Source organism: Brienomyrus brachyistius, chromosome 7 (genome assembly GCF_023856365.1).
Source record: "Brienomyrus brachyistius isolate T26 chromosome 7, BBRACH_0.4, whole genome shotgun sequence".
NCBI classification, from domain to species: domain Eukaryota; kingdom Metazoa; phylum Chordata; class Actinopteri; order Osteoglossiformes; family Mormyridae; genus Brienomyrus; species Brienomyrus brachyistius.
Window position 1 is genome coordinate 19,287,277 of NC_064539.1, and position 27,869 is coordinate 19,315,145.

At 44.4% G+C, this 27,869-nt stretch overlaps 1 protein-coding gene and 1 long non-coding RNA gene across 9 annotated transcripts in view; both read right to left on the bottom strand.

Moving 5' to 3' along the window:
- The window catches only part of LOC125746520 (probable E3 ubiquitin-protein ligase HERC1), a 58,135-nt gene that overhangs the window by 25,726 nt on the left and 4,540 nt on the right, over nt 1-27,869 (bottom strand). For 6 of the 8 annotated variants that reach the window (XM_049020578.1, XM_049020577.1, XM_049020574.1 and 3 more), the window contains exons 3-39: nt 27,101-27,196; nt 26,612-26,794; nt 26,111-26,422; nt 25,147-25,243; nt 23,966-24,109; nt 23,748-23,875; nt 22,592-22,736; nt 21,930-22,101; nt 20,885-21,019; nt 20,077-20,242; nt 19,237-19,362; nt 18,600-18,806; nt 18,239-18,391; nt 13,554-13,686; nt 12,349-12,540; nt 11,800-12,006; nt 11,279-11,452; nt 10,338-10,452; nt 9,068-9,194; nt 8,659-8,833; nt 7,649-7,946; nt 7,468-7,549; nt 7,205-7,250; nt 6,646-6,881; nt 5,920-6,117; nt 5,415-5,535; nt 5,081-5,321; nt 4,807-4,973; nt 3,902-4,063; nt 3,682-3,779; nt 3,346-3,444; nt 3,083-3,250; nt 2,662-2,901; nt 2,493-2,576; nt 2,154-2,367; nt 1,448-1,751; nt 58-818 (exon numbers count right to left, since the gene is read on the bottom strand). In XM_049020578.1, coding sequence (XP_048876535.1) covers nt 58-818; nt 1,448-1,751; nt 2,154-2,367; nt 2,493-2,576; nt 2,662-2,901; nt 3,083-3,250; nt 3,346-3,444; nt 3,682-3,779; nt 3,902-4,063; nt 4,807-4,973; nt 5,081-5,321; nt 5,415-5,535; nt 5,920-6,117; nt 6,646-6,881; nt 7,205-7,250; nt 7,468-7,549; nt 7,649-7,946; nt 8,659-8,833; nt 9,068-9,194; nt 10,338-10,452; nt 11,279-11,452; nt 11,800-12,006; nt 12,349-12,540; nt 13,554-13,686; nt 18,239-18,391; nt 18,600-18,806; nt 19,237-19,362; nt 20,077-20,242; nt 20,885-21,019; nt 21,930-22,101; nt 22,592-22,736; nt 23,748-23,875; nt 23,966-24,109; nt 25,147-25,243; nt 26,111-26,422; nt 26,612-26,794; nt 27,101-27,196 — 6,706 coding nt within the window. The remainder of the gene's footprint in view (nt 1-57; nt 819-1,447; nt 1,752-2,153; nt 2,368-2,492; nt 2,577-2,661; nt 2,902-3,082; nt 3,251-3,345; nt 3,445-3,681; nt 3,780-3,901; nt 4,064-4,806; nt 4,974-5,080; nt 5,322-5,414; nt 5,536-5,919; nt 6,118-6,645; nt 6,882-7,204; nt 7,251-7,467; nt 7,550-7,648; nt 7,947-8,658; nt 8,834-9,067; nt 9,195-10,337; nt 10,453-11,278; nt 11,453-11,799; nt 12,007-12,348; nt 12,541-13,553; nt 13,687-18,238; nt 18,392-18,599; nt 18,807-19,236; nt 19,363-20,076; nt 20,243-20,884; nt 21,020-21,929; nt 22,102-22,591; nt 22,737-23,747; nt 23,876-23,965; nt 24,110-25,146; nt 25,244-26,110; nt 26,423-26,611; nt 26,795-27,100; nt 27,197-27,869) is intronic. The other 2 variants (XM_049020575.1, XM_049020576.1) reach the window with 2 other exon arrangements.
- Nucleotides 14,948-17,305, bottom strand: LOC125746528 (uncharacterized). The gene is made up of 2 exons (XR_007399001.1): nt 16,805-17,305; nt 14,948-16,468 (listed from the first exon to the last, which is right to left on the bottom strand). It is a non-coding gene; the product is annotated as an uncharacterized LOC125746528 (long non-coding RNA).

Below are 27,869 nucleotides of genomic sequence, written 5' to 3' on the forward strand. Positions count from 1 at the left end.
TACAACGTCATGAGAGCAAAACGAACCGTGGCAGAAAATAACCAACTTCTATTTTACCCTTTGGCTCCTTAGTCGCAGAATCTTCTTGCAGCCTGTTTATAGCCCCTTTGAAGATCATAATTTGTGCTCTTTCCAGGTCGGCCAGTGATGCTTCCTGTTTGATGGGGCAAGTCCGGACGGCCCACTTCACCATGCTTCGGACAACAAACTGGAGGACCAGCCTCAGCTCTGCGCATTCCTCCATGCTGGCGCTGCTCTTCGCTGCACTGGGGCTCCCTTGGGCTGCGGCTTTTGACAGCAGGAGTATATCGGTAAACTTCCCACTGCTCAGGATTACTGACAGTGACTTTAAGGCACCTAATAAGAGGTAGGAGACTCGGATGGCATGCAGCTCTAGTGCAAAGATGTCAGCCCTGCCCTGTTGGCTCATCCCAGACGGCAAAGGGAGGACTTCCTGATACCCAAAGAGATCTTTGGTTGGTATAAGAGAATCTGTCACTTCAGAGAAGTCGCACTTGACAGGGGCACTTTGCCTGCACTTCCCGTCAATCAGACCTGCACCGTCCTCCCCATCCATCACGACGCGAGCGATGTCCTCATCCAACTGGCGTTCCAGCTCACTGTGCTGGCTGCCCTCCGGATGGCTCTCCCTGTGCGGCTGATGGCCATGGTGCTCTTGCAGCATCCCAGTGAGAAACATCAGGTCTAACAGGACAGAGGGTTTCAGCCCTCTGAGGCGAGTTATGTCCACTGGGGGCATGCCGGTGGGCTCCAGGGAAGAGAGCGGGGTGTCGCTGGGTGACCAAGAATTCAGGAAGCTTGATTAGTGGAGTGGAGAAGCAGAACATGCAACACACAGATGGAGGTAAAGGAGGTGGATGGGGGGAGGGAAAATAAAAAGAAGGAAGAAAGAAATTAAAAAACAGGAAAGTAAATATAGAAAGAAAACAAAAATTAAAATTGAAAAAGGAAATGTTAAAATGGCAAAAAATATATATATACATGAATGAAGAAAATACACAAAGTTGATCTATACAGAAATACACTTTTGCAACTATATTTTAGGCATGGACAGCATTACAGTAATGCAGTGTTCTATGGCATTTAGGGTACAACATGGTATTTTGAAGTTAGTTTGAAGTTAGGTGAGTGGCGGGGCGAGGAGGGGTAAATGAAATTTATTGTGAAGACCTTCCCCTACTTGGAAAATTCTGAAAAAAATGTCAAAATACTGTGATAGTGTAGCTTTTGAAAATACCGCCAAAATACTATATACCACGATATAATGTCTGGACAATATGAAGAATTAGATATCGCTGAAGGGTACTATAGCGCTTATATGTGTTTTATGCTTTTTAGTAGGACACAGTTACTGTACAGTAATACAATAATAAGATTCAACAGGCTTAGCTACAGCAGTAACACAGTGATTGGAGAGCAGTGGTACCTGATAGTGAGGTCAGCCTCCTCCCACTGCAGCTTGGCCAGGGAGCTGCCCTCCTTCAGCACCCCCAGCAGGATGGCTCGGCGGCCGCTGGGCCGGTGCACACACAGCCCCCCAGCACGGAGCCCACTGTCAACACCGCCCAGCACGGCCAGCACTGGCCACACCTCGCAGCTCAGCGTGTCCAGCTGTGCGCCGGACAGGGCCGACGGTCCCAGCGGCACGTCCCCCATCTTTCCAGGAGCACCCTCAGGCTCCCCTCGCACCTTCTGCTTCTCCTCTGGGAGTCTCTTACCGAGGTTCGTTCCTGTTCGACATCAAGTCACACAGCTGAGCGCTACGACTTGTGAAGGCTGGATTTGCATGTGACTCGTTACTCACGATGCACATTCTTGCAGAGGCATTTCGAAGAAAAACTCAAGTGCTGCACTGCACATAAATACAGCCATAAAGGCAATGCCATGTTTTCACTGCGCTATTCTGCACATATAAATTTCATTATTAAAATACTGCCTTTGCATGTAGCATATGGCTCTTTACACAATCCAACTTTCGTGAATAAAAGGCATACAAATGTGCCTGTTCCTTGTTAGACTTTAATAAATTCGTGTATCAATAATTCAGGCTAAAACTGTTCTCAGTAAAGCGCAAGGATTCTTTACAGCATATTTTACAAGATGTAATTCATCATCATTACACTAAGGCTAACCTGTCCTGGCTCCGTCCTGGATCAGGGGTCCGATCAGTTCCAGCTTGGCCACCATATGCTGATTTATGTGGGCCGTCCAATTCTCATAATGATGCAAGCGCCTGAGCAGCTGAACAGTGGCCTCCACCATAACGGTAGCGCGGGGGCTACACAGCGGCTGTCCGGGAAGGAGGTCGTTGGGCACGCCTCGCATCTGAAGATCACAGATCGCCACCTAGTGGAAAGCAGAAGCACAACATCTATTATTATTCTAATGTCGACAAAATTAAACTAAACAATTCACAAATTCTATCTAAAAACTGTCAACTAAAAACTAGAAGCTAAAAGAAAAAAAATTACTTTTTCTCCAGGGTTGCTGCTATAGAACAGCACACAGGGGTAGAGCTCTGTAGCATCGACACCTTCAAATGCTAGCTTTGGCTCCTGTGAATCAAAATCCGAGTTACTGCATCCATGGACTTGCTGGACAGGAAGACAGTTTTAGTATTTGCCACAGATGTGGCCTTACCTTGTTGTTCTTTGCAAAGGAAATGGTTCTCGCCTCCATGTCAAGAATGCAGGTAATGGTATCTCCTTGGGTAAAGGAAGGCAACACCCTGCCCAATTCTCCACCATGGTACAGGCTTCCACTGTAGGCCCGGTACAGCCACATATCCGTTGTAGTTCGGTGATTAAAATCCCGGACGGGCCAGCGCGATACCCCAACACAGGTACCCTCGTTGCCTTTGTTCTCCTTCATAATGCAGAACTGTTGGAAAAAAATTAACAGTAACAAAAGTAACAATCTTTCACTTCCGAATAGTAATATCAGCTACAAGCTGGGCCCTTCGAAGAGTTCAACCAGAATAAGCAAGAGGCTTTTTAAATCGCATGACAATGGGCTTATGAATATCATTTCAACAGGTGGGAAAATCTGCTTGTTTGTTTACCTTCCAGGTGAAACAGCCTGACGTTATAGACGTCGTGGCTAAGCCGTAGCCTTTGCCCCCGGATCCGTGCGAAAGCAGGTTTCCACTCTCGAGTGAACAGCAGATCAGTTTGTGTGGATCAAATGAGAATTCCCCAATCGGAATGCATTCATCTTCATTCGCGGTTCCCTGAACGAGGCACAACGTCACACTCAGCCCACCCATGTCCAACGCAATAAGCGGAGCAACAACTGAAATGTGTTTAAAGTGAATTTTAGATTGACCTCCAAGGGACTCTCAGTATTCTTCTCTGAAGCTGCTTCCAAAGCTAGAGGCTCCTTCCACATACATTCTGACAGGAGCCCGAATAATTGATCAACAATCTGAAACATAAAGACAAATAATAATAATAATAATAATAATAATAATCAATACAATATCAAAACAAACATTCAAGATACCTGTGCCTAATAACTGAAATATAACTAATGAAAATGTCTAATACAAGAGATGATTTATTCACTTTTAAATTTATTAACAGAATTCCAATTATTCCAATTCCTAATTCCAATGATTCATACAAAAATATATTTTAATCACAGGGAGGCAGTAGCAGTTACCTTCTTCACTTGTACCGGGTCAGAACAGGTAGGCAACAAAGCTTCCAGAATGTGGAAGGTGAGCAACTTGGACCGCAGGTTCCTGTACTGAGGGAAGCCTGGGACGAAAAAAAAAAAAAATCAAAACACAATATTACAAACTTTCACAAAGGATTTGACAGGAGTCAACGAACAAAAACCCATTAAGATGCTTCAAAGAAAGTAGGTACATGACAAACACCTGAGGGGCTTCTGCAGGTTAGGATGGCCATGAGTGGATCGATCCACTTGATGAAGATGGAGATACTCTTAGTCCCCTTTGGGGACACAATGCGTCGCAGAAACACCAAAAAGTCGGCCAGCTGAGACTCCACAATGCACCTATTTCTGGCCAGCTGTGCCTCTGAACCAAAAGAGATCCACAGCAGTAAGTGCATTGCGATACAGTACAGTGCTGTTGGCACATTAAAGCTTTTTTGCACATTTGTGTTAATTCCCTGTACACAGTAAGATCTATTTCTAATTATTTTTAATGTCCAACTTTTTTTTAGAAGTGAATTTTTCCATCTCTTTGTCTTTCTGTTTGCTCCTGTGACACCTGGATTTCCCTCTGGAGAATAGCTGATTGATTGATTGATTGATTGATTGATTGAACATAGTAACAGAAGGCAGTTTTCTGCTTAGATCAACCCAAACATGCAGATTTGAAGATTATTTTCTACAGTTCCCTCGAATTTATAAACATTTTTTTACTGCAAATATATATATATTGTATTAACTGCTATTTATCTACGAAGACTCGGCTTCGGCATTGGCTTATCTTCCTTGCTCTCCTCTCTCTATTTGACTATCCCTGCCGGCCCCTGGAGGATGGGCTTCCCCTTTGAGTCTGGTCCCTCTCAAGGTTTCTTCCTTCTAGGGAGTTTTTCCTTGCCACTGTCGCCTATGGCTTACTCACTGGGGGCTTTGGGTGAGGATACTGTAAAGCGCTTTGAGACAATGTAATGTTGTGATAATGCGCTATATAAAAATAAATTTGTTGTTGTTGTTGTTGTATTTATCTATACAGGTCATTTTTATACAAGTGCCAACAGTGATTTTATTGTTTACAAATCAGACAGTATTGCTGTCATTAGGGTGACTCACTGTCCTGTTTGGGCTTCTTGCCATCAGCACCAAGGTCAGTGCCATCTGTAGCGCTCCTCTCCAGCGCCTCCTGCTGGTGCACCATGTGCATGAGGCCCTGCAGTTGCTCAGACATGACGTCCATGAGGGCCTGCAGCACCTCCCAGGGAAGGGCGTCTTCACAGGAGCTAAAATCAAAGACAACTGAAGTCAAAGACGACAGAGGCTAACAATAGCTATACTCACATTCATATGTATTAGAATCCTACAAAAGGTGGCATATAGGTCCTGTTACCTTGCAGCAATGGCTAGTATCTGCAGCAACCTGGCACTAGCCAGTTTAACCGCCCCACTTAGCAGCATCTGTCCAGACACAGAGGCAGCTAACCAGCGTTGGTTCATCAGAACACAAGCGTTGTCTGTCAGCGAGGACAACACGTCGAGAATACCACACTTCAGAATGACATCCAGGTCCAAGGACTGGTAGTTGAAATTCAGTGCATATATTATTGCCAGAAGTAAAGGCTGATAGGATCCTGGGTGAAAGACGAAAAAATCCTAATTAAGATAATTATGGTTCACTCGTTGTAGGAACGCTGTATAATGTTGCATAATGCTCTATGACAGACCTGTTTGTTCCTTCTCTATTAGCACTTTATGCCTCAGCAAACGGACCACCTGCTGGTAGAGAGTGTGAGCTGCAGCTTGAAGCTGCCTCTGTGTTGATGTCTGCGCAGACTGCGTACCTGACTGAAGAAAATAAACGAACAAAGCAATGTTATGCCAAGCAGTCATAGATGCTGTTATTGATGGACAAAATGATGCTTCATGAACCATTTGCTGTAGTTTTCGACCCCACTAGATGGTGCTCTTGGTTTGTTTTGGGGCATGCTATGTGCCTTTTTTTGAGCAGACAGCACCATCTAGTGGAGCCAAAAAAATACAGCAAATGGTTCATGAACTTTGTCCATCACTAAAGTCTGTAAATCACAGCATCCTCAAATAGGTAAAACATTAAAATGTCCTGATGGTTCTTACATCACCAAAAGAAAAACAAGTTTTATGCTACGTACGAAATAACAGTCCCCCGAAAGTGCGTGACGCAAAACTGAAGCAGATAGACATATATCTTACGTTGTAGTGATGAACTTTCTCATTGCTGTCTAACGGGCTGCTGGTTGTGGGCATGCCCAAGCCAAAGCAACCTGCAACAAATTGGAGCTGAACAGACTGCAACAGCCCTGGGAAGCGAGGGGGCACCAGCGAGCAACTGCTCTTCTGCTCCATTTCAGACAGAAAGGAGGAGATCTGACACAGAGCCTCCAGGCGTTCCTACAGAGAGGCATAACATAGATAGTGTTTAGGAGTTCATATATCTCCACCAAACCTTATTAATGTTCAAATTAGGGCTACACGACACCACATCGTAATATAATCGCAATTATATGATGCATGCATGCACAATAAGGGCTTTTGATGATGGACATAACATATTGGTATATTGAAATATTAGTAAGCGATGCATAGTGATACCTAAAAGTTAGTAATGTATATAAATTCGGCGTACACTTATTAAGTTCAGTTAGCGGAGTGCCACATACCACTGCTTTGGTAAGTCATGAAAGCGATAACCACTGAAGTGGTGGTTATTTTTTTAGGCGTACTGCTAATCTGTTTACCAAACTGTGGGTGGAAGTGTCCATATAGCACTGAAAAGCCGGCGTCCGGACAAATGTCTACGTCCGTCATCTGATGTGCAGAAGATTACTGCGCACGCATCATATAATCACAACGCAATATCATGCAGCCCTAGCTCTCAATAAAAGCAGTCAATGTTGAGGACTATAGTAGTAGGGACACCTCAGCCCTCTGCTGCTGCTGTGTCATGGCTTGCGTGATAGCCTTTGGGTCAGCATGGTGCACTGTGTCCTGCTCCATTAGCGAGGGCATCTTGAGGAGGCTTCCACACAGGAAGTGGAAGACCTGAACGAGCACGGGGGAGCCGCTTCCCTGACAGAGTGGGGTGGTGGGACTGATGCACTGCCGCAGCCTTTCCCAGGCATCCTTCATGATACCCAAGGAGCAGAGTGGTAGGCCTGGAAAAGGGACACATGAGACAATCGTTTAATAATCAGCCAGGCTTAGGGAGCGTCACCAAAGTACACATTCACATGCTTTGCTTTCATACTCCTAGAAATACCCAGAGGCAGGGGCCGCCGTATCTGCGAGGAGGGAGTGTGAATTACAGAAAATACACTTTCTTGAACTATTTCACATTTATTTTTATAGGGGCAAAACAATGCTTGGGGAAAAAAAGTGAAACTGTGACTGAGTTCCAAAGGGCAAAAATATCACCGTTCAATCAAATAACATAACATGACAAACAGCACAATTATTTAGAAAATATTTCTGGAAGTACCCATCGTGTTAACACAGCCAGATACATTTCTTGACTGTTGTGGCACCTAAAGGAAAAAAAATGCAACATTTCAATGACATGAAACTCATTAACTCAATCTTAACTGCTTATGCTTCTCATTAATAAATCAACTGTATTACCTAAATGTCATTAGCTAAAAATCTATTTAAAAATGAATTAGAACATAAGAATAAAAGTGTAATAACATTTTTAGTTTGCAGAAAAACTGTTGCATTTTTTTTAGTGTGTATTTAGTTACTTACTTCTTTTTCCCATTGTCTTCTAGTTTCCGAGGTGGGACCAAAATCTGTCTTTGGGCTGAGCATGTATTGTGCTTCCGATTTCCTAAAGTAATAAAGAATAAAGAGATAATTATGTAGACGTACATAAATACGGCGCATTTAGAATTCATGATGGGAAAAGAAATTCTGCACTCGGACACACCGAGATCCAGCGTTTCTGACTTGCGTGTCTTGGGGCTCGTCTAGCTCCTGCCAAGCCGCCCGCACCCCAAGAAGCAGGAAAACGCAGCGGGACACCACCAGGTGGCAGGCGGCAGGAAACGAGAGGCCGTCCTCCAAACCCTGCTTCCGGTCCCAGTACTGGTGTGGAGGCTCCCGCTCGGGGGTCCCGGGACTATCGGTGCTGCTTGGGAGAGTGCTGGTCCCCGACGACTCATATACCGTCTCATTCTGCTGGAGCTGCATGGCTTCACGAGTCGCTAGGAAGCACTGGAGCACCTCTAGGGGGCAGCAAGGGGCCAAAGATGGGTTCATTGCGGCTGAAGTGGTCAAACATCAACGTCTGTGCCGCCGTGATTTGCAGTGCAGCGTATTGTGACTGTCCCGTAGCTTTATGCGGTATAACACACACGCTATGATCCTGCGTTGGTTATAGAAAACAGATCGAGTGTAATCACTGTACGATCAACCAGCATCTTACCGAGTTTTTCATAATGCGGTTTTGAACGATCGGATTTGAAAACATACAAATAAAAAAAAAGCTTTATAGCTACCTAAAATGCAGTTTCAAACTGTACTGTATCACGCAAATACAATGTATTCAAAAGGTAGAGTTCTGCAATCTAGGCATGATTTAAAGCATACGACAGGTTGAGAATAGGTCTACATGCGAAGTAAATAGCCCCCTTTAGACAAGGGTCCTGAACGTGCGAGGTTTCGCAGCATCAAGGTGGGTCGTGGGAACAATTACCCACAAAAGATGTGTGAGCACAGTGTTCATAATAAATTGATCCTCTGGGGATAAAACCTGATGGTAAAATTCATTATATGCTGATCAGGTTAATGCACTGCTCATTCAAAGAGAACTGCAATTTTTAAATTAAAAAAGTAAGATACATTAAGTTGCTACTTTGTTAAATATATGTAATATTTAAATCAAAGAAACATGCTTAAAATGTCTTTTGAAATGTATTGTAGAAAGTGTGTTTTTACCCGGAAGGTACATACTGCTGATGGGGGGGGTGTCTTCCTCGGGAACTTCGTCTTGGTTGTGCTCGGACACGACGCTAGGACTCTCCGTCTCCGTGTCCCTCACTGCGCGTTCCTGGGCGACACCAGCACACGCTTCCTTCCTGTCTTCATTGGGACTCTGTGACACTAGGGAACTCTTACGAATGCAGAAGTAAATCATGTTAGTCACACAACAAGTCTGTGTTTAAACACATCCATTACACCGAACGTGTCCTAACAGAAACAACTACGCTACCACTATATTTGTCTTTATAATTTTACGATAAAAAAAGGACATAGGAAACACAGAACTATATTTGAAATGAGCTGTTATACTGAACAATGTAACAAAGACAAAGTACTAATACAATAGAATAAAAAACAGGTTTACCTGCTTAGTGACAGATGGTGTGCCGATGTTTGCACTCATCCCAGGAGAGTCCTTGTGTGACAGTAAAGTACTTCGGATTTTATACACCATCTGATAGATCTCGATCAGCATTTCGCAGGGTTCGTATCTTAGGAAAAGAGACATTTTATTCAAATCGAGCCATATACGTATAGATGATTTCAATCAAATTCAATTCATATTTATTTATACAGCGCATTTTCACAACATTACATTGTCTCGAAGTGCTATACATTATCCCTGCCCAAAGCCCCTAGTATGCAAGCCAGAGGTGACAATGACAAGAAAAAACTGCCTGGTTGGAAGAAACCTTGGGAGGAACCAGAACCAAAGGGGGAGCCCATCCTCCAGGGGGCAGCAGAGGAAGCCCTAACCCTAACCAGACCCAAAGGGGGAGCCCATCCTCCAGGGGGCAGCAGAGGAAGCCCTAACCCTAACCAGACTCAAAGGGGGAGTCCATCCTCCAGGGGGCAGCAGAGGAAGCCCTAACCCTAACCAGACCCAAAGGGGGAGCCCATCCTCCAGGGGGCAGCAGAGGAAGCCCTAACCCTAACCAGACCCAAAGGGGGAGCCCATCCTCCAGGGGGCAGCAGAGGAAGCCCTAACCCTAACCAGACCCAAAGGGGGAGCCCATCCTCCAGGGGGCAGCAGAGGAAGCCCTAACCCTAACCAGACCCAAAGGGGGAGCCCATCCTCCAGGGGGCAGCAGAGGAAGCCCTAACCCTAACCAGACCCAAAGGGGGAGCCCATCCTCCAGGGGGCAGCAGAGGAAGCCCTAACCCTAACCAGACCCAAAGGGGGAGCCCATCCTCCAGGGGGCAGCAGAGGAAGCCCTAACCCTAACCAGACCCAAAGGGGGAGCCCATCCTCCAGGGGGCAGCAGAGGAAGCCCTAACCCACACAGATATTTTCTTTTTATTGTCATGATTTTTTTGGCTGGCTCATTAGGTTCTGTTCCTGCCATTTTGGTATTAATGGCAACTGTAGTTACTAACTCCCAAAGAGATACAAAACACAAACGTTTGGTGTTATATGTTATTGCAAAGGTTACATATTAAAAAGCACCCAGTGAGACTGTTATCAGTGAACTATTTAACTCAGAACAGCTCTTTTAGCACTACAATTTGGGTTTCGGTGAGCACTGTGTATTTTACCTATAGTCTGCCCCCAAACTGTAAATCAGTTCAATCGGAATGTTCATTAAAAGCACATCAGCAGCAGCTTGACGTCTGGCCAGCTGGCTGTTACTCACTTGTCCTGCCAAAAGGCCTCATCCTGCAGGTCGGTGTGTTTGAGCAGAGCTGCCAGGCTGCAGCGGCAAGCCGCCTCCAGCAGCAAGTCTCCTGACGGACCATCGCTATCCCACTCTTCACAGTAAGACAAGAAACAAAAAAGTTACGTTATATCGTTTACTTAGCAGACACTTTTGTACAATGCATGACTGCAGTGTTAGAGGGCAGAGAGACAGGTCAGAGGGCAGGGTCAGACAGACAGGTCAGAGGGCAGGGTCAGAAAAATGGATTCGGAGAGACAGGTCAGAGGGCAGGGTCAGAAAAACAGATTCAGAGAGACAGGTCAGAGAGCAGGGTCAGAAAAAACGGATTCAGAGAGACAGATCAGAGGGCAGGGTCAGAGAGACAGGTCAGAGGGCAGGGTCAGAGAGACAGGTCAGAGGGCAGGGTCAGAGAGACAGATCAGAGGGCAGGGTCAGACAGACAGGTCAGAGAGACAGGTCAGAGGGCAGGGTCAGAGAGACAGATCAGAGGGCAGGGTCAGACAGACAGGTCAGAGAGACAGGTCAGAGAGCAGGGTCAGAAAAAACGGATTCAGAGAGACAGGTCAGAGGGCAGGTTCCAGAGAGACAGGTCAGAGGGCAGGTTCCAGAGAGACAGACTCAGACAGCGTTCCAGGACCAACTCGGATTAAAGGTCCCATTCTGCTGACCTTCCAATCACAACCAGTCCTACCCCTCAGAGCCATAAGCCACCCCTACAAACAAATAGGTTCCCATTTGACTATGTGATGTAACAAAATAATAAAAAGCCTATAATCACTCAATCTAATAAATTACTCCACTAAAGTTTTACAAAGGTGACAGAAGTCATTCATCAGAACATTATTACAGACAAAACAGCTTCATCCGGCACCAGCTTGTTCAGCTAAAGTCTGCGAGTCGCTAAGCAGCAGCCTCACCTCTGCTGACCGCGAACTCCTTCATCCTCCTCCAGAGTCCACTGGCTGGCTGCCGCGGTGCGCCCAGCGCCAGCTCAATCAGCCTGCCGTTCTCCTCACTCACATTAAGCTCACACAGTTTGGTTTCGGTGTGCCCCGAGAGCACTGCCTCGGTGAGCCAGTTCATGGTAAAATCTACAGACGGGGCAGAATTGCGAGAGATGCTGCTTCCATATAAACACAAACGCAAGAACTTTTCTTACACCTGATTACATTTTAAGTAGGGAATTCAACGGCTTGGACTTCCATTAAAATGCCATTTCGATATTAACATTTTTGTTGATTCTTTAAACTGAAACCGATATAACTATTGAGATATGCCAAAATTGACTTGTGTCTGGTGGCCCTGGTCCCCAGTGCAGATGCAAATCGACAGATACCTGCACTGCACCAGAACGGATTAAGGTGAAATATATTAAGGACACCCATTCAAACGCAATCCAACTATACACTGGAAATAATGCAGGACTGCGGTCTTGTACCCAGTTGCTGAAGGTCCATCTCCAGGCCGTTTCTTAGGAGGGGGTTCTGAAGCCAGAACTCTGCAGAATTCTCCTGGACAGAAGGTGCGGTTCCCTGCAGCATTCCTCCAAGACAGCGGCCGATCACCAGCGCCACGGATCTTTCCAGATCTAAGAGCCACACCCAGCTCTCTGCCCCCATCCCCATAGGAGGCCCTTCGGAGGCTTCTGGAATCACAAAGGCACCGTAAGAAGATCGAAAAACATCGTTTTACCAAATAAATAATGTTCTAATTCAAGTAAAAGGCATTTCTTAAGAATTGTTTTACCCCTCAAAAGGTCAAGGTTAGATAGTAAAATACAGTAATTCACTGTTGTTCTCTCTACTGATACCTGCACAGAACAATTCAGTATTTATTCCAGAAGACAAACCATTATTAACAACATTGAAACCAGAAGCTTTCATTTTCAATATGCTAAATGCTAAATGCTAAAACATAAAAATGGATATTTTGTATTTTTTATTGATGCTGCTGGTTTGTTCCCTTCTGCGATTCCCACCCTCCCCACCTGAGGAGGCCCCTTCCAGTTCCAGCTCTTCCAGCAGCCCGGTGTCTGGCAGGAAGCAGTTGAGTTCATTCAGGTGCTCCAGCAGTGAGAGCAAGTGTGGCAGCAGAGGACAGACCACCTGCAGGGGCAGCAGCAGCAGCGAGTGCATCATCTGGCAGAGGAGGCTCCCAGCAACTGAGCCGTATAACACCACTGGATGGGAAGGGAGGGAGAAGCAGAAGGAGAAGAAGAAGAAGAAGAAGAAGAAGAAGAAGAAGAAGAAGAAGAAGAAGAAGAAGAAGAAGAAGAAGAAGAAGAAGAAGAAGAAGAAGAAGAAGAAGAAGAAGAAGAAGAAGAAGAAGAAGAAGAAGAAGAAAAGACTCATCAAATAAGACCAGCCATCAGCTATGCTTTCAGGAATTCATTACTAAGGTTGCCAACTTTGGTCCACTGGCTGGCCAAGACATTCAATTCGAGGCTAGTCTGCACAGGCATTTACATGTACGTAACAGTTTTATTACCTCGTAAATAGACTGTAGGGTTTGCAAACTACCCCAACGCTTTTTAAGTAGCTAATTTTAGGTTTGTAATGGAATACAGTCGTACCCCTGTATTCGCTGATTCACTATCCAGTGATCCACTTAAAATAAAACAATTTCAAAGAAATCACAGACGACTTTTAAACTGCACGACATACCGAGTTATAACTTTATCACAACAAGGCATCAGCTGAGGCTCACAGGCCTGCCTGAGGTTTGTTTGCGCCACTCAACCCATGGCGAAATACTTTTTTTTCTTTTATAGGGTAATTTAATTGCAGTACAATACATTTACTTTCTTAACTATTTAAACTACACAAAAGGATGTAAAACAACAACAACAACTGACAATACCTGGTGTTTAAATGGCATTAAGAAGCACACAGTACAATTGTATAAGGTTTTCGGGATCCGCGGGGAGGTCTTTGAACCAATCCCCCGCGGATACCGGGGTACAACTGCAATACAGATTCGTCGTAAGATTTCTTGTGTGAGCGTGAGTTTGAAAGCATCAGTGTTACACCACATGTGAGAGTTGGCGTCCCTGCATTACATACAGAAATGGTAGGAACATTAATTAGCCAGAAATTACAAGAACACTAAAGGGGACATTTATTAAGTGACTGGCTGTATATTCTGTGTATTCTGTAGACAGTAAATTCTAAAGCAGAGTCATGCAGCTCTCACTGTGCAGCTTCTTGATGACATGCTTGTCAAGAGAGCTCTCCTCCAACAGAATGGTGGCCCTCCTGAAGGTCTCCGCAGCGTACGGCAACAGAAGACACAGATGCTTGTGGAGCAATGTCACACTGCTGTCATCCTGGATGCAAAACGATGGACAAACAATGATAGTCTATCCATTAACAGGGCAATATAAATATTCTGCAAAGGTCAACTTATTTAGGGGGATAGATATTTGCGGAAGTACGCGTCCCGCCTCAAAGAAACTCAATAAGTTTTTTGCCCCCAGTCCTAATGGGTTGGACTGCTACTGTATTTTTATACTGTGAAAAATTTTACATTTTAAGATAAAACACTTTTTCTCTACATTAAAAAAGAATATGCATCGTTTCTCATGGTAATCAAGCAAAAAATAACTGACTGGCTAAAAACAGGTGAGAATATATTTGACCTCTAACAACATCTAAAAGTAACCTAAATCATTTCTGTTGGACTCTAATTGTGTTCAGATTTCAAGTTATTTCGGCACATTATGACAATTCAGCTTCGGCAGCTTCCTGCTTCCCACTGGAAAAACACTAAATGATTTTCCTGAGCGGGGAAGACAAACAGCACAGGAAGTCAGAACACAATCAGAAATTCAGACCCACCAAAGGCAATCCTAGGAGATCCTGGAGTAGCTACAATTCCCAGACTGGGTAGGAGCAGGTATGCTTCACTGTCTTGGTAACCACAGTTTCAATGGGCAGTTTCAACTAGAATTGTAATCAGTAAAACTTTCGCGTTTAGTACCATCACTAATTAAGTTGCAATGAGCCAATACAGGGTTCATTGCTGCCTACAATTTACACTTAACAAATACAGTAATTTTACCTATATAATACAATGTAGCTATTAAATGCCTTTAAAACAAACCGCACTGCAGTACTTGAGCAGTTTTAGGCTCAAAGCCTAGAGAACAGAAGATGCTTCTATCCTTAGAGACTGTCCTTGCTTCCATCTAATCAAGCCAAGTGAGTGTGAGAGAAGCTGACCTTATTTTCAGATCCGCGCTGATATGTACGCAAGACGGATTCAGGCTTTTATGCAAGAAAATTTACTTTCAAACGGAGTTTAAAAGGGCACCTGCTAAAGCAGCCAAAAAGCAAACCTCAAACAAGCATTCTGCAACTTCAGACAGCATGAAGCAGCCTACGGGTTTGGACTTGCCTTATATATTTCCACATACGTATATGGATCGATAAATTACACCAAATAATATTTTTGTCAAAATAATAGATGCCATATATCTCCATAATGCAAAACACTACCTTCATTTACAATCTAAAACATTTGTTTCGCTCACAATAAAAAAAAACATTCTTTTTACTTGCATACTTCATATGCAAATAAATTAAAAACACTCAGAACAGTTTGTTTATTGGATTTATTACTCAAAGAGGCCAGTCCTACACCAATACAGCTGATCGAGACCCTCTGCACATTTTTTGACTGGGTACCAGGGCTGCAACAACTAATCGATAACATCAACAATAATAGGTAATAAAAACAGTTGCCAGATTTTGTCATTGATCAGCTGCATTTTTCGCAGTTTGCTGCGTAAATTGCGTATGACATTATCACCTAGCAAACTTAACGTCGGTGTGTTGAGCCTAGTTCATACGTCACTTCTCCACATGCCTTTACTGGTGCGAGCATAGACTCTTGTGTACATACTGCATTTGTCCATGGACGCAGATGCCATGTGTCAGACCCGTGTGAACGGGAATTACTGTATATTCTACCTGACCAACAGAAGGCAGATGTATTGCAACAAACACAAATACAAGCAGTGTACTGAAAGAGGCAAACTTCTAGGAACGGTTGTTAAAGTATAATTTCCATTACAAGTGTGACTCTGGATGTTTTCTCAAAATAGTATTTGTTTAATGACTAGGTAAATCAATTGATTATGTGATTAATCGACGATCTAAATAATAGTTTTTTTACAGCCCTACAAGTCAATGCACTGTGTCTGGAAAGCCCAGTCAGTTTGTGTTAATTGTCCAACAAGTAAGAAGCTGTGCACTCTACAGGTCAGCAAAAAGGATTGGACTGGTGTTAAAGTTACCCATGTACTGTTTGGATCCTCTGGCAAACATGGGGAGTCATAGCCCAGTACTTTGCCAGATGCCATGGTGGTTTTCCTATCATACAGAATAAGTTCCATGTCTACCCAGGCCCAGAATCTGCCATCACAAGAGGCTTGCAACCCCATTTACTGGACCAATCCTTCACATACTGCCCGAGTGCTATACAAGCCTTGGTGACCACCATCCTTTCATCCACTGCCAGATGTCTGTTGGGATAAAAACGTGCGATACAGGCTGGAATGATATCTTTATACTGTCAAAGGGCTTGATTTTGCAGAGCCGGTCATAATTCTCGTCCCCTTTCTTCATGTTTTCTCCAGATCCATATCCCAGAGCACAGAAAGAAAATTTTTCAGGCGGTTTTTCAACCAATTAGTAAGCGGTCGTATTCAGTTTGAAAAACAAAAAGCACAAAAGACCGGCAGTGTAAGCATACAGTTAGTTCATGGTGAGAGGAAGCCACTGGATTTTTTTCCCCCAGCTTGTACTCTTCCCTCGGCATGTCTAATCGCCCACAATCGCTTTTATCTGGAATAAGGAGAAGTGGGGGGCAATCTTCGGTCCTTATGAGCTGCACAGCTGGATTCCCCTTCAGTTGAAACCAGCAGAGAGCAGGCCCGCTGTCCCAGATCCACGCCCACCTGACTGGGCGCTTGATGCTTCGATACGGCATGTTTCCCTTTTAAAATAAAGGGGGCACTTTGTTTGCCGGACAGAGTGGCTTTAGGTGTCCTGCTGTGTCTGTTTATCTTTGTATATTTCGGCTCCCAATCAACATCACTCTCCTGACTGTAAAAATGAAAATAGGTGAGACATTCCAAGGGAAATTTCCACATGTGTAACTATTCAATTATTTGTGAATTAAAAAAAATAATAATAAATCACCCATCCATTATAAAAGCAGCAAGATTTCAGTATCAGTGTAAAACCATGTAGATAAAACATTACCCTTGATTGGAATGTCGATTTTTTTTCTGATTTGTATATTTGTATTTTCGTATAATAATTTGTGAATGAAAAATACATCCGCCATTCAATTAGCAGAGCTATTTTAAATGTCAAATATGTAAATAAACTATTTGTCAAAAATCTCACATGCAGATAAAACAATATATTTATACATACCGATGAAGAACAGGATCCATTCCTTCCATGAAGGCAAAGTCTTCATCCAGGTCAAATGAACACTTGCTTTCTGATTCTGTATTAGAATCACTGTCAACTTCAGGGTGTGACTTGTTTCGGTAGCCTTACTTTTCTCCTTTTCTTTTAAGGATCATGAGCAATTACTATAGTATAGAGCAGCGTTCAGTGTCCTTTTCGCTCTCCAAGCTTGAATCGCATGCAGACGGAGACTGATAGTTCAGATCGCAGCCCTTAATTATGCCGGGACATTTCTCAGGCTCTGATTGGTCTACAGATTTCAGTGTATTGCCACGTGATCAACACTACTGCTTCACTGGAATCCACTGACAAAAAAATACTTATATCTCATACACACAATATCACAGAAAGAGAACTCCAACGTGGTTGTATTCCAGAGACAATCGAACATGTGCATCATATGCGATACGCGTATATTAAATGGGAAACACCGTGCATAACTTGTAAATCAGAAGGTGCTAGAACATGACAGGCATACGAGAGAGGGGGGGGGGGGGGGGGGGGTGGGTAACAAGGCTGGCACAGGTCCCGGAATGCATACAAAAATATTGAAAACAGTTTTATGTATGCTTAAGAATAAATCTAAACTAATAAAGGATATTAAATTCAGTTGTAAAAATTAATTTACAAAATTTGTAAATTAAAATACATACATGGGGGCGGCATGGTGGCGCAGTGGTTAGCACTGTTGCCTCACACCTCTGGGACCCGGGTTCGAGTCTCCGCCTGGGTCACATGTGTGTGGAGTTTGCATGTTCTCCCAATGTCGTCGTGGGGTTTCCTCCGGGTACTCCGGTTTCCCCCCACAGTCCAAAAACATGCTGAGGCTAATTGGAGTTACTAAATTGCCCGTAGGTGTGCATGTGAGAGTGAATGGTGTGTGAGTGTGCCCTGCGATGGGCTGGCCCCCCATCCTGGGTTGTTCCCTGCCTCGTGCCCATTGCTTCCGGGATAGGCTCCGGACCCCCCGCGACCCATTAGGATAAGCGGTTTGGAAAATGGATGGATGGAAAATACATACATATATGTTATTTATTTATTTATTTATTTTACATTTTTGGTCTTTTTATCAGAGGGCTGGATCCGCAAAAACGCAGGTAGACGGTCAAAAAACAGAAAGGTTCCAGAACGAGTTCTAGCAGGTTCCAGCACAACTTAAGCACTGGAGATACACATATACTGAATGGGATACATATACCGTAAGAAAATGACATAGAGTCACAAAACATAACAACACTGTTATACCGAGAATGACAAGCTAGATCTTGTTCCTGTTAAATTTATCAATAGTTCGGGATAATTCGCTCCCCAAAAGGAAATTCATTGGATTTTTTTGTTCTCTTTCACAGAAAGACATGATGCTGATGAAAAAAACAACAGACGCTGCAATCATACCTTGGTGCTGGTGTGGATGTAGCAGTGAGCCAGCAGATGTTTATGCATGGCTGACAGGAGGTGATGGAAGTGGGAGGGAGGCTCCGTTTGGCTTTGTGCTTGGCTCAGCTGCTGCTTGTCGCTGTTCTTCTCAAGCTCACCAAAAGCCCGCTCCTGAAACAACAGTCAAAGAGCCCATTGACATTATCAGTGGACAGAGAGTGTGGATCGGGAAGTTTTCCAATCCGCACAATAACCACTCAAAGTAGAATTTAGGGGGTTGGAGATGAAAAAAAATAAGCAATCTTTCAATCTTTCAAGTCAAATGCGCAAAGCAGGGGCAACGGCTGTTTGATGCGTTAATGTATTTTCAAACGCTGACCGTGTAGAAGCCAATGCTGAGTAGTAGAGTCTTGAGCAGAACTTCCGCCAGGTGTAAGTGGTCGTGTGTGTCTGGGCTGCCTGAAGATCGCTCGCCTTGAGGAGCCACAAGTGCGCCGGTGAATTCTCCCGGAGAGCTGTAGCCCAGCAGTGATGCGACATGTGACTGGTCCTGAAGGCTGCTCAACACCATGTCCAACTGCAAGCGCTGGAACATTGCAGAGACCCTGCTGCGTCAGTCTGTTAAATTAGCAAATATTCATTCGCTTATGCCTATTTCCCGACGATACAGGTTGTTCATCAACGTCATGGTCTCAGACTACACACCTAGACCTATATGTCCTACCGTCAACCTCTTTCTAAGACATAGTACTGTTTCATTCTCTTATATGCTTCCTTTATGCTGAAACAAAATGGCTGCCAACTGTTTTCATTCCTCACTGCCACTTCAATCAACTGATCGATTGACGGATTGAGAAACACACATTAAAACACATGGTTAATGAATTAATTGACAAACAGAAGGTAAAATCCATGGTTCCCCAGTTAATTAGCCTTTTTTGAAGTATCTTTTAAATCCATCCTCTGTCTACCGTTAACACAATGCACACTTAGCGTGAAATGGGTGCTTTTATTACCTGACCCTTTGAGAGGTTCTCCCAGCTCTCAGGGCCTTGAGGTAGAAGAGAGTGGAGGAGCTCAGTCCTCTCCCTGAGAGGGGGCAGCAGCAAGGATGCCCCCATGGACAGTGTATTCATGACAGCCTGCAGAAGACATGCTCTGCTGACATACTGACTCTCACATAAACCAAACCTAACCCAGCAAATACTTTCAAATATTAATTTTATGGTTTTCCATTAAAAATTTTCCTTTACAAACCATTAAATGTTAAAGAGAAAGGTAAATTTATGACATAACCATTTATATTACTTAATAACTAGGGTTCCTATAACTCAACAAGCAGAGTACTGTGCTAATAATGCAAATGTCATAGGTTCAAATCCCAAGAAGCACACATAAATTGTACCCCTTCCATCTACTGTCGCTTTGTGTAATACTGCCATATAAATGCAAATATACACCATACACAATATACACAATAGTACAGCCTCTCTTATCCCACAACACTTACATCAAACAATGTATTTTTTTCTGGTTTACTGAGTAATTGAAGTAAGAGCAGAAAAGAATACAAATGCATTTTACAATCTTTTGAGGGACAACATGAACAAATGTGTTTCAATACAAAACTTTTTAAGGAACATAATTTTGAAATAAAATGTATAAACTGACATCCAGATTCCGGTGGGCGAGCGAATAAAGACGACTGAAGATACGAAATGTGAAACGACGGTACAGGTTCCCTCCGGTGGTTCCTGTTAGAATCAGCCACCAAAGCACAAACGCTAGTCGGAGATTATCAGCGGATGTGCACTGATCTGCACGGCAAGAGAGAATGCAAATATATTTTACTATACCTGCTGTATGGAATCGGGAATGCTGGAGTCAATAAGCCGGAAGAGCAGGTTTCGGAGGGGCCTTCCCTGGGAGCCCAGGACTGCAGCCCCCGTTCCACCCGCATGGGCCAAAGAAAGGTGCACAGACAGCAGCTTCATGCACAGGAGCAGGAACTGGTGAAGCTCCCTAAACACAGCGTAGGGATCACACAGCAGCCGTATAAACTGCACGCCGCACAGCAAAGGGCTGCTTAAAAGCATATATTCTGCAGAAATTGTAAAAGTTATCCATCTGTGGTACAGTATGTAATGCATGTTTCTGATATTATGTGCTTAGCAACTAAACAATACTGAAGATCCGGTGGGATTTACGGTATATGCCACTGCAGCATGGAGATAAGTCAGGGAACTAGAACTTTCTTTACTTCACTGGGGCCTTATTACAGTATGTTTTTTCTTATGTTAACAGGTTAAAAAATAAAAATACCATTCAGCTATTTTTTTGATCTTATCGCATGAAATGAAATAGAAAATTATGTGCTTGATTTTACAGGCTTAACAGAAACTTCATAGACTCACAATAGAATTTCAGAGAGTATACACTCCGAAAGCATTTTAAAACACTAAAAATGTGCTTGGTTAACAGTTTAAGTTACTGGAACTGAGAAATGCTACGAAAGTGCTTTAAAATAAAACAGGAAAATACTTGTTTGGTTAAAAGGCATTAATATGTACAAAGTTATTACATTAAACGCAAACTAAAGTCTGAGGAAGAAAACAACAAAAAGACCCTTGAATTGGCTAAATACGTATAAGCACTGTAGTGTACCTCTTTGAGGGGAAGGGGGCAGGCGGCATGTCGCAGTTTATGTCTTCAGAGTAACGCTCTAAGAAACTGCGCAAATACGTGAAGGTGCTCTCCTCAAGATCGACACAGAAAGGTCTGTGCCAAGCCACCAGCTGCCTGTGAAACCCAAGAAGACAAGAACCGAACATCAGAACTGAAGACTGAGCTGCGAATGGATTTTCAAAATGAAGACCGTGCAGATTAATCTGTAGGCCAGAGTAAGATCTCTCTCATAACGGCGCAACGCTTGCAGGATGTACGACAAATATGTGCAATAGGTGGCTCATCAATCAGCTGAACGTCAGCCGAGTGTCGGCATCTCAGAAGTAAAACGTCACCGGAGAAGCTTAGCATTGAGTTTGGCTGATCAATGGAAGGGATTCAGAAATGACTTTGCGACAACACTACATGGACAGAAGTGTGTGGACACCAGCTTGTCCAATATCTGGTGACCAGACTCAAAAACAAGCATAAAAGTGAGCTGCTTCTTACAGGTAGTGGGGCAAATAGAAGAGCAAAAAAATAACAGGAAAGAATGCAAATATCCTTTCCTTTATGGTTGTATGCGTGGGTGCGTGTCTGCCATTCAGGTTGGGTATCGGTGTTAAGCTATCAGATCTCATTCTCTGAGACTGTGTGGCCACTTTGCAAAGGAACTTGATCCCAGATGCTTTGTCCTTCACAATCACTTCCACTCGCAGCTGACCAGGACAGCACTAGCAGGGCAGAAATGTGGCAAACTGACACTGGAAAGATGGCGTCCTACAACGGTACCAAGCGGAAAGTCACTAACCTCCTCTGTACAACCACCCGTTCTGTTGCTACTGTTTCTTGCAAGAGATTGCATTAGTGTGTGCTTAATTATACCCCTATCAGCAATGGGTGTGACTTAATTAGACAAATTTCTCTAATTAACTGGGCTGTCCACACACGTTTGGCCATACAGTGTAGCTGAAAATACCGCCATAAAAAAATCGATATTGTTTTCAGCTTGCATGTATTGTGTTAAACTAAGCAGCAGGCATACCTGTCTGTAGGTACTGCAGTCCAGGCCAGGCTGTGTGAGGTCCCGGCTGTGATTTGCTGAATCGACACGCCCTCCAAACCAATCACCTTCTTGGGCTTGTTGACTGGTGTGGAGGTGTGACCCTGGCCACACTGACCCATGGCATTGTTACCCCAAGCGTACACCTCATTTTCTACAAGATGAGCAAAAGAAATATTAGCAGCAGCCCAGAAGTGATTCCGAATTAAGATGAATACTTCTGGTTAAAAGATTGCACGGCTAAGTGATTGCCTTCTGATTTATGAAATCAGAAGTTTCCAAATTAAAACATTCTTGAAACTCAAGTAAAACGCAAGGAAACTGCAGTGTTGATTACAGTACTTATTATGCAATGAGTAACTGAAGCTCCACTGGACAAAATATATAAATGTTCACCAAAGAATTAGACAGATTTTCTCTCACTCTATCTTTAACCGAGCTGTAACAATAATAATACAAGATAGAAATTAATACGTTCACATGCAGTGAACATTCTTCCAAAGTCATCATAAAAGAAGAGATTCTGTGTTTGATTTCTTTTTTGGTTCAAAGGACAGGTACCACAAAGCAATTATCACTCTCTGCTATCAGCTTTTAGCAGACAGAAAAACATAAGGGCGGGAAATCAATGGGATTTCTCTCACCATGCGAAAGGGCAAGACAGTGACTGTCACCACAGGAAATGTCAATGATCTTAGTCACAATGAGCTCTTCAATGACCCTCGGTCTCAGCAACGTCGTTTCAGAAGATCCCAGCCCCAAACATGAGCCACAGCCCCATGCAAACACCTAGAGGAGAGTACACCATAGCTCAATAAAGATAATTCTGAAAAATAAAACTGAATTTTGCCCCTTACTAAGAACAGTGTGCACATGTGTAAACAGGGACGGATTACGGACCGGGCCAGCGGGGCCGCTGCCCAGGGGCCCTTGGGGTGCAGGGGACCCGTGGGGCCCCTAGCCCAAAACAATTTGCAACGCTTATCAACAATGTATTTTCGTTTGTCTATTTTAGAGGGCCTACATTCTTTGATCCTCTGCCTACAAGGGCCCCTGACCCTATAGGGAGGGCGTTTGGCTGCCAAGGGCCCTTGAATTGTGGTGGTGGTGGTGGTGGTGGGGGGGGGGGGGCCTCGCGAACGTTTTGCCCAGGGGCCACACAACCCATAATCCGTCCCTGTGTGTAAATACAGGCGGTCAACAAAATAGCAGAAACACCACATTAAAAAAAAGACTTTGAGGAACTAAACCAAAATTACGAAAATAGTTACGAAGGCGAGTCATAGGAGGTCAGATGTCAAATTGGCTATTTAAAAAACAGGTCTGATGTGCGAGTTTTCAAAACAACATGACACAACATCAAGTTCATGACAGGAGTACAAGTCAGTGTCTAAACTACAGGCGCACCGATCGCAACAACTGCAAAATAATTCAACGTGTCAAGGGCAAATGTCTCGAAAAAGATCACAACAGTACATGCCAAACATGGACAAAGAGTAGCAGAAGTTGCAGGCCAGCATACATCACAGTATTTAGTAAAAACGGCACAAAAGTACAGTCTAAATGTACTGAAGAGAATCATATAACTTCTATAAGAAAGTCGTAATAAAAACTATACACTGTGAGTTTCACACAGCTGGAGTTGATGCGTGTACAATATTTTGTTCACCCTCCCTGTATGTATGCACACGCCCACATATATACTGATAAATCAGTGCATCATATAAAAGCATTTTTAATTTTTATTCCAAATTTCTCGGCTTGCATTATTATTAAACGATGCTCCGGTTCTGTGCCCACCTGTCCTGCAGAGGTGAGAGCCAAAGACGACTGGCTCCCAGCACAAACCTTCCGGATGATGAACCCATGCAGCGCCTCGATCACCTTCGGCCTGTACACGCGGTTCGTATCCCCATGGCCGAGTTTACCTGCCACACAGGTGAGGGGAAACAGTCTGAGTGAGCATGCTGCATACGCCGGCTAGCACACAGCATCCAGCGTCGCTTCCGGACACCGACCGTTGTCTCCTCCTCCAAACGACCAGACGGTGCGGCCATCCTGGGCCACCGCTACGGTGTGGGAGCTCCCACAAGCCACCTGGCCCACGCCGCTGATGTCCTTCACCAGAGTCGGCACGTTCCTGCTGTGACTGTCACTGTGGCCTGAACCAAAAGCTCAAAAGTCATTCGCTGTAACAAACCCCCAGCTTTAGCAGCCTTACTGCTAAATTTAATGCAGCGCTTCCTTATTACTGGGAATTAATAATTCTGTCTGTCTGTCTATCCACCAATCCATCTTTCTATTGCTAATTTTATCAATTATATTATTAATATACAGTGCTCACAGAAAGTCTTGGGACGCATTAATAATGTGCAAATTTACTGATTTAGGACAAGGAATGTTTAACATACCTATCTTCCATGCAGACATTTTCTTTTTTATTAAGTGTCATAATATTTTTGACAGACTCATTTACTTCTGTTCTTGCATTTTGCTATTAATGGCAGCTGTAGTGACTGGCACTCAATGAGATATTAAACACAAATGTTTGGTGCTTCATGTTATTGCAAAGGTGTTAGAAATTAAAAAGCATCTAGTGAGACTACGGGGGCGGCATGGTGGTGCAGTGGTTAGCACTGTATGGGGCGGCATGGTGGTGCAGTGGTTAGCACTGTTGCCTCACACCTCTGGGACCCGGGTTCGAGTCTGCGGAGTTTGCATGTTCTCCCCATGTCGTCGTGGGGTTTCCTCCGGGTACTCCGGTTTCCTTCCACAGTCCAAAAACATGCTGAGGCTAATTGGAGTTGCTAAATTGCCCGTAGGTGTGCATGTGTTAGTGAATGGTGTGTGTGTGTGCCCTACAATGGGCTGGCCCCCCATCCTGGGTTGTTCCCTGCCTCGCGCCCATTGCTTGCGGGATAGGCTCCCGCGTGTGACCCCACGACCCAGTAGGATAAGCGGTTTGGAAAATGGATGGATGGATAGTGAGACTGCTTGTCAATGAACTTTTCAACTCAGAACAGCTCTTTCAGAACTATAATTTGGGTTTAAATTTATTAGTACTGGAAATTAATGTTCGACTTTTTACTGAATTAACCAAGCATCCCAAGACTTTTATAATGTTTTATTAGTAATAATTTTATGCATGTAACAATATAAACTTCTGTACAGCCCAGGGGAGCGGAGGGGCAGCACTTACCCAGCCTGCCAAAGTCCCCCTCCCCCCAGGTATACAGTTCTCCATCATTAGTCACTGCAGCACTGTGTCTGTAGCCAGCTGAGACACAAACCACCACCTTGGAGGAGGAACAGTAGCGGTGAAGGTCTTGGAAACAAAGCACCATCTTTAACAAACACCACATATCATACATGCAATGCACAAAAAGAGCCACTTTATTTATTTAGTGGTCACTTCTGTCCAAAGCAACATACAAGTTAGAATTGGAGCTGGATCAGGTAGCATCCCTGGAGCAACTGTGGTTAGGGGCCTCGCTCAAGGGCCCGACGGTGGGAACAAGCTACCAACCACAAGATCCGAACCAATGACATTCTGATCTTGGGTATAAGCTGCAAAACCACAGACCACCTCAAAACCACTTAGACTATATGGACAAAAGTATTGGGACACGGGTAGTAATTACAGGAATGGGCCACATAAGCCACAACCACTGCCGACATACAGGTGTATAATTAAGCAGACAGTCAGGCAACCTCCAGCATCAAGCAATAGCAGCAGAAGAGGTTAGTCAGCCCAGCACTGTTACTGGACACCACTGGTCGATTCTCCACATTGTTGTCCTGCTAGAGCTGCCCTGGTCAACCGCAAGTGAAGTGATTGTGAAGTGAGAACATCTGGGAGCAAGTCCAGCTGCAAGGTGGGGGCCACAAGCTCACAGAAAGGGACCTGATCACCCAGCATCAATACCCAACCAGAATGGCAGCAAATCCCACCGGCAATGTCCCAGCATCTAATGGAAAGCCTTCCCAGAAGAGTGCAGGCTATTACAGCAGCTAAGGGTTAGTCAACTTCATATTAACACCCTTTGATTCAGACTGAGGTGCTGGGCAAGCTGATGTCCCAATACTTTTGTCCATTTAGTGTAAGTATAATGACCTGGCCAGTCATAACAGACAGTAGTTATATGCCTCTTCTTCATACTCACCTTTCCCAGTAATGGGCCTTGGATTATTTTGGGGTATTTTTGAGTGGCACTGTTTCCATGGCCCAGTTTGCCATAATCGCCATCACCCCAGCTGAAGACCTCGCCGTCCCCCGTCACAGCCAGCGTGTGACCATCCGAGCCCTTGGAGGAGGACACCTTGCGCATGATCCGGGGCGGCTCCAGGACCAGTTTCTTCGGCACTGACTGATTGTTGGAATCGCCGAGCCCAAGTCTCCCGTAGCTGCCCTTCCCGCAGGCTTTGATTGAGCCGTCCGCTGATACGGAGAACGTGCAGTACTGACCTGCTTCGATCTCGAAAAGGAAGGGACACAAGAGTGTCACAAAATGATAAGAGTCTCAAGTGACATTCTCAAAACACACGGTAATAGCCAACACACATGACATAAGCATTTTTCCCCCTTTGAGCCTTGCCACAGCCAGTTAACATAGCATGCCCACGACACTCTGAATTCCATGGCACAGCGCGAGTGGTGCCCACACCATTTGGGCATCATTAAAGCCCTGCGCCAACTTCGGTTGCAGGATCTTCTCCAGCGTGCCCTCTGCTAGCTGGTGACTGCTGTTGCTACCCCACACGTACACCATGACGGCGTCCGTCTCCACACCAGGCGAGGAGGAACCTGTGCTACAGCAGCACAGGCAGTTCGACGCGAGGTTACAGATCTAAAAGACGGAAATATGAAAACATCACACCACAGTTGCATTTCCTCCAAAAAGTGTCTCACGACAGTTACACAAGATACTGATCCGACGCTGCAAGTCCACCGACTTTCACGGTTTCTGACGTCCGCTAAAGACATTACGATCTCCATTAGTTAGCGTCAAACTGCAAATCTGCATGTAGTTACTGAATAATGTCCTGTTTTTGAATCGCGAGTATTAAGAAGACATTCACTAAAGAATACTTTCCGAAGCACGTTATAAAGTGTATTAAGGTTGTGACATAAAAAAAATAAAAAAATCACCAACCTCCTCAAAGACACTCAGAGTTGCATGCGTGAGACTGCAGTGTCCGCCCACATCCTTTTTTGGCAACTGAATGTTCCCTGAATCACCACGGAAACCCTGATAGAGACAAACCCTTTATCTACATTCCATTAAGAATGCATTAATAGTCATTTCAAAGTCTACTAATTAACAAGGTCAACAATTTATTACATTGGTGTATTAATATCCACATTAAATAAAAACATGTTGTGCCGAAGGACTTCTTAAAGCACAAAAATGATAAACAACAATTCTCCCAAGGACAAATGCTCATGGGGGGTGGGTCTGGGGGGGGTGAAGCCTATCCCAGGCAGAAGGCTGAGCTACAACCTAGACAGGATGGCAGTGTATTGCATGGGCAAATAAGACCCCAGCCTAACTACTTGTCTGCGACATATACATATATATACATCCATCCATTTTCCAAACCGCTTATCCTACTGGGTCGCGGGGGGTCTGGAGCCTATCCCGGAAGCAATGGGCACGAGGCAGGGAACAACCCAGGATGGGGGGCCAGCCCATCACAGGGCACACTCACACACCATTCACTCACACATGCACACCTACGGGCAATTTAGCAACTCCAATTAGCCTCAGCATGTTTTTGGACAGTGGGGGGAAACCGGAGTACCCGGAGGAAACCCCACGATGACATGGGGAGAACATGCAAACTCCACACACATGTGACCCAGGTAGAGACTCGAACCTGGGTCCCAGAGGTGTGAGGCGACAGTGCTAACCACTGCACCAC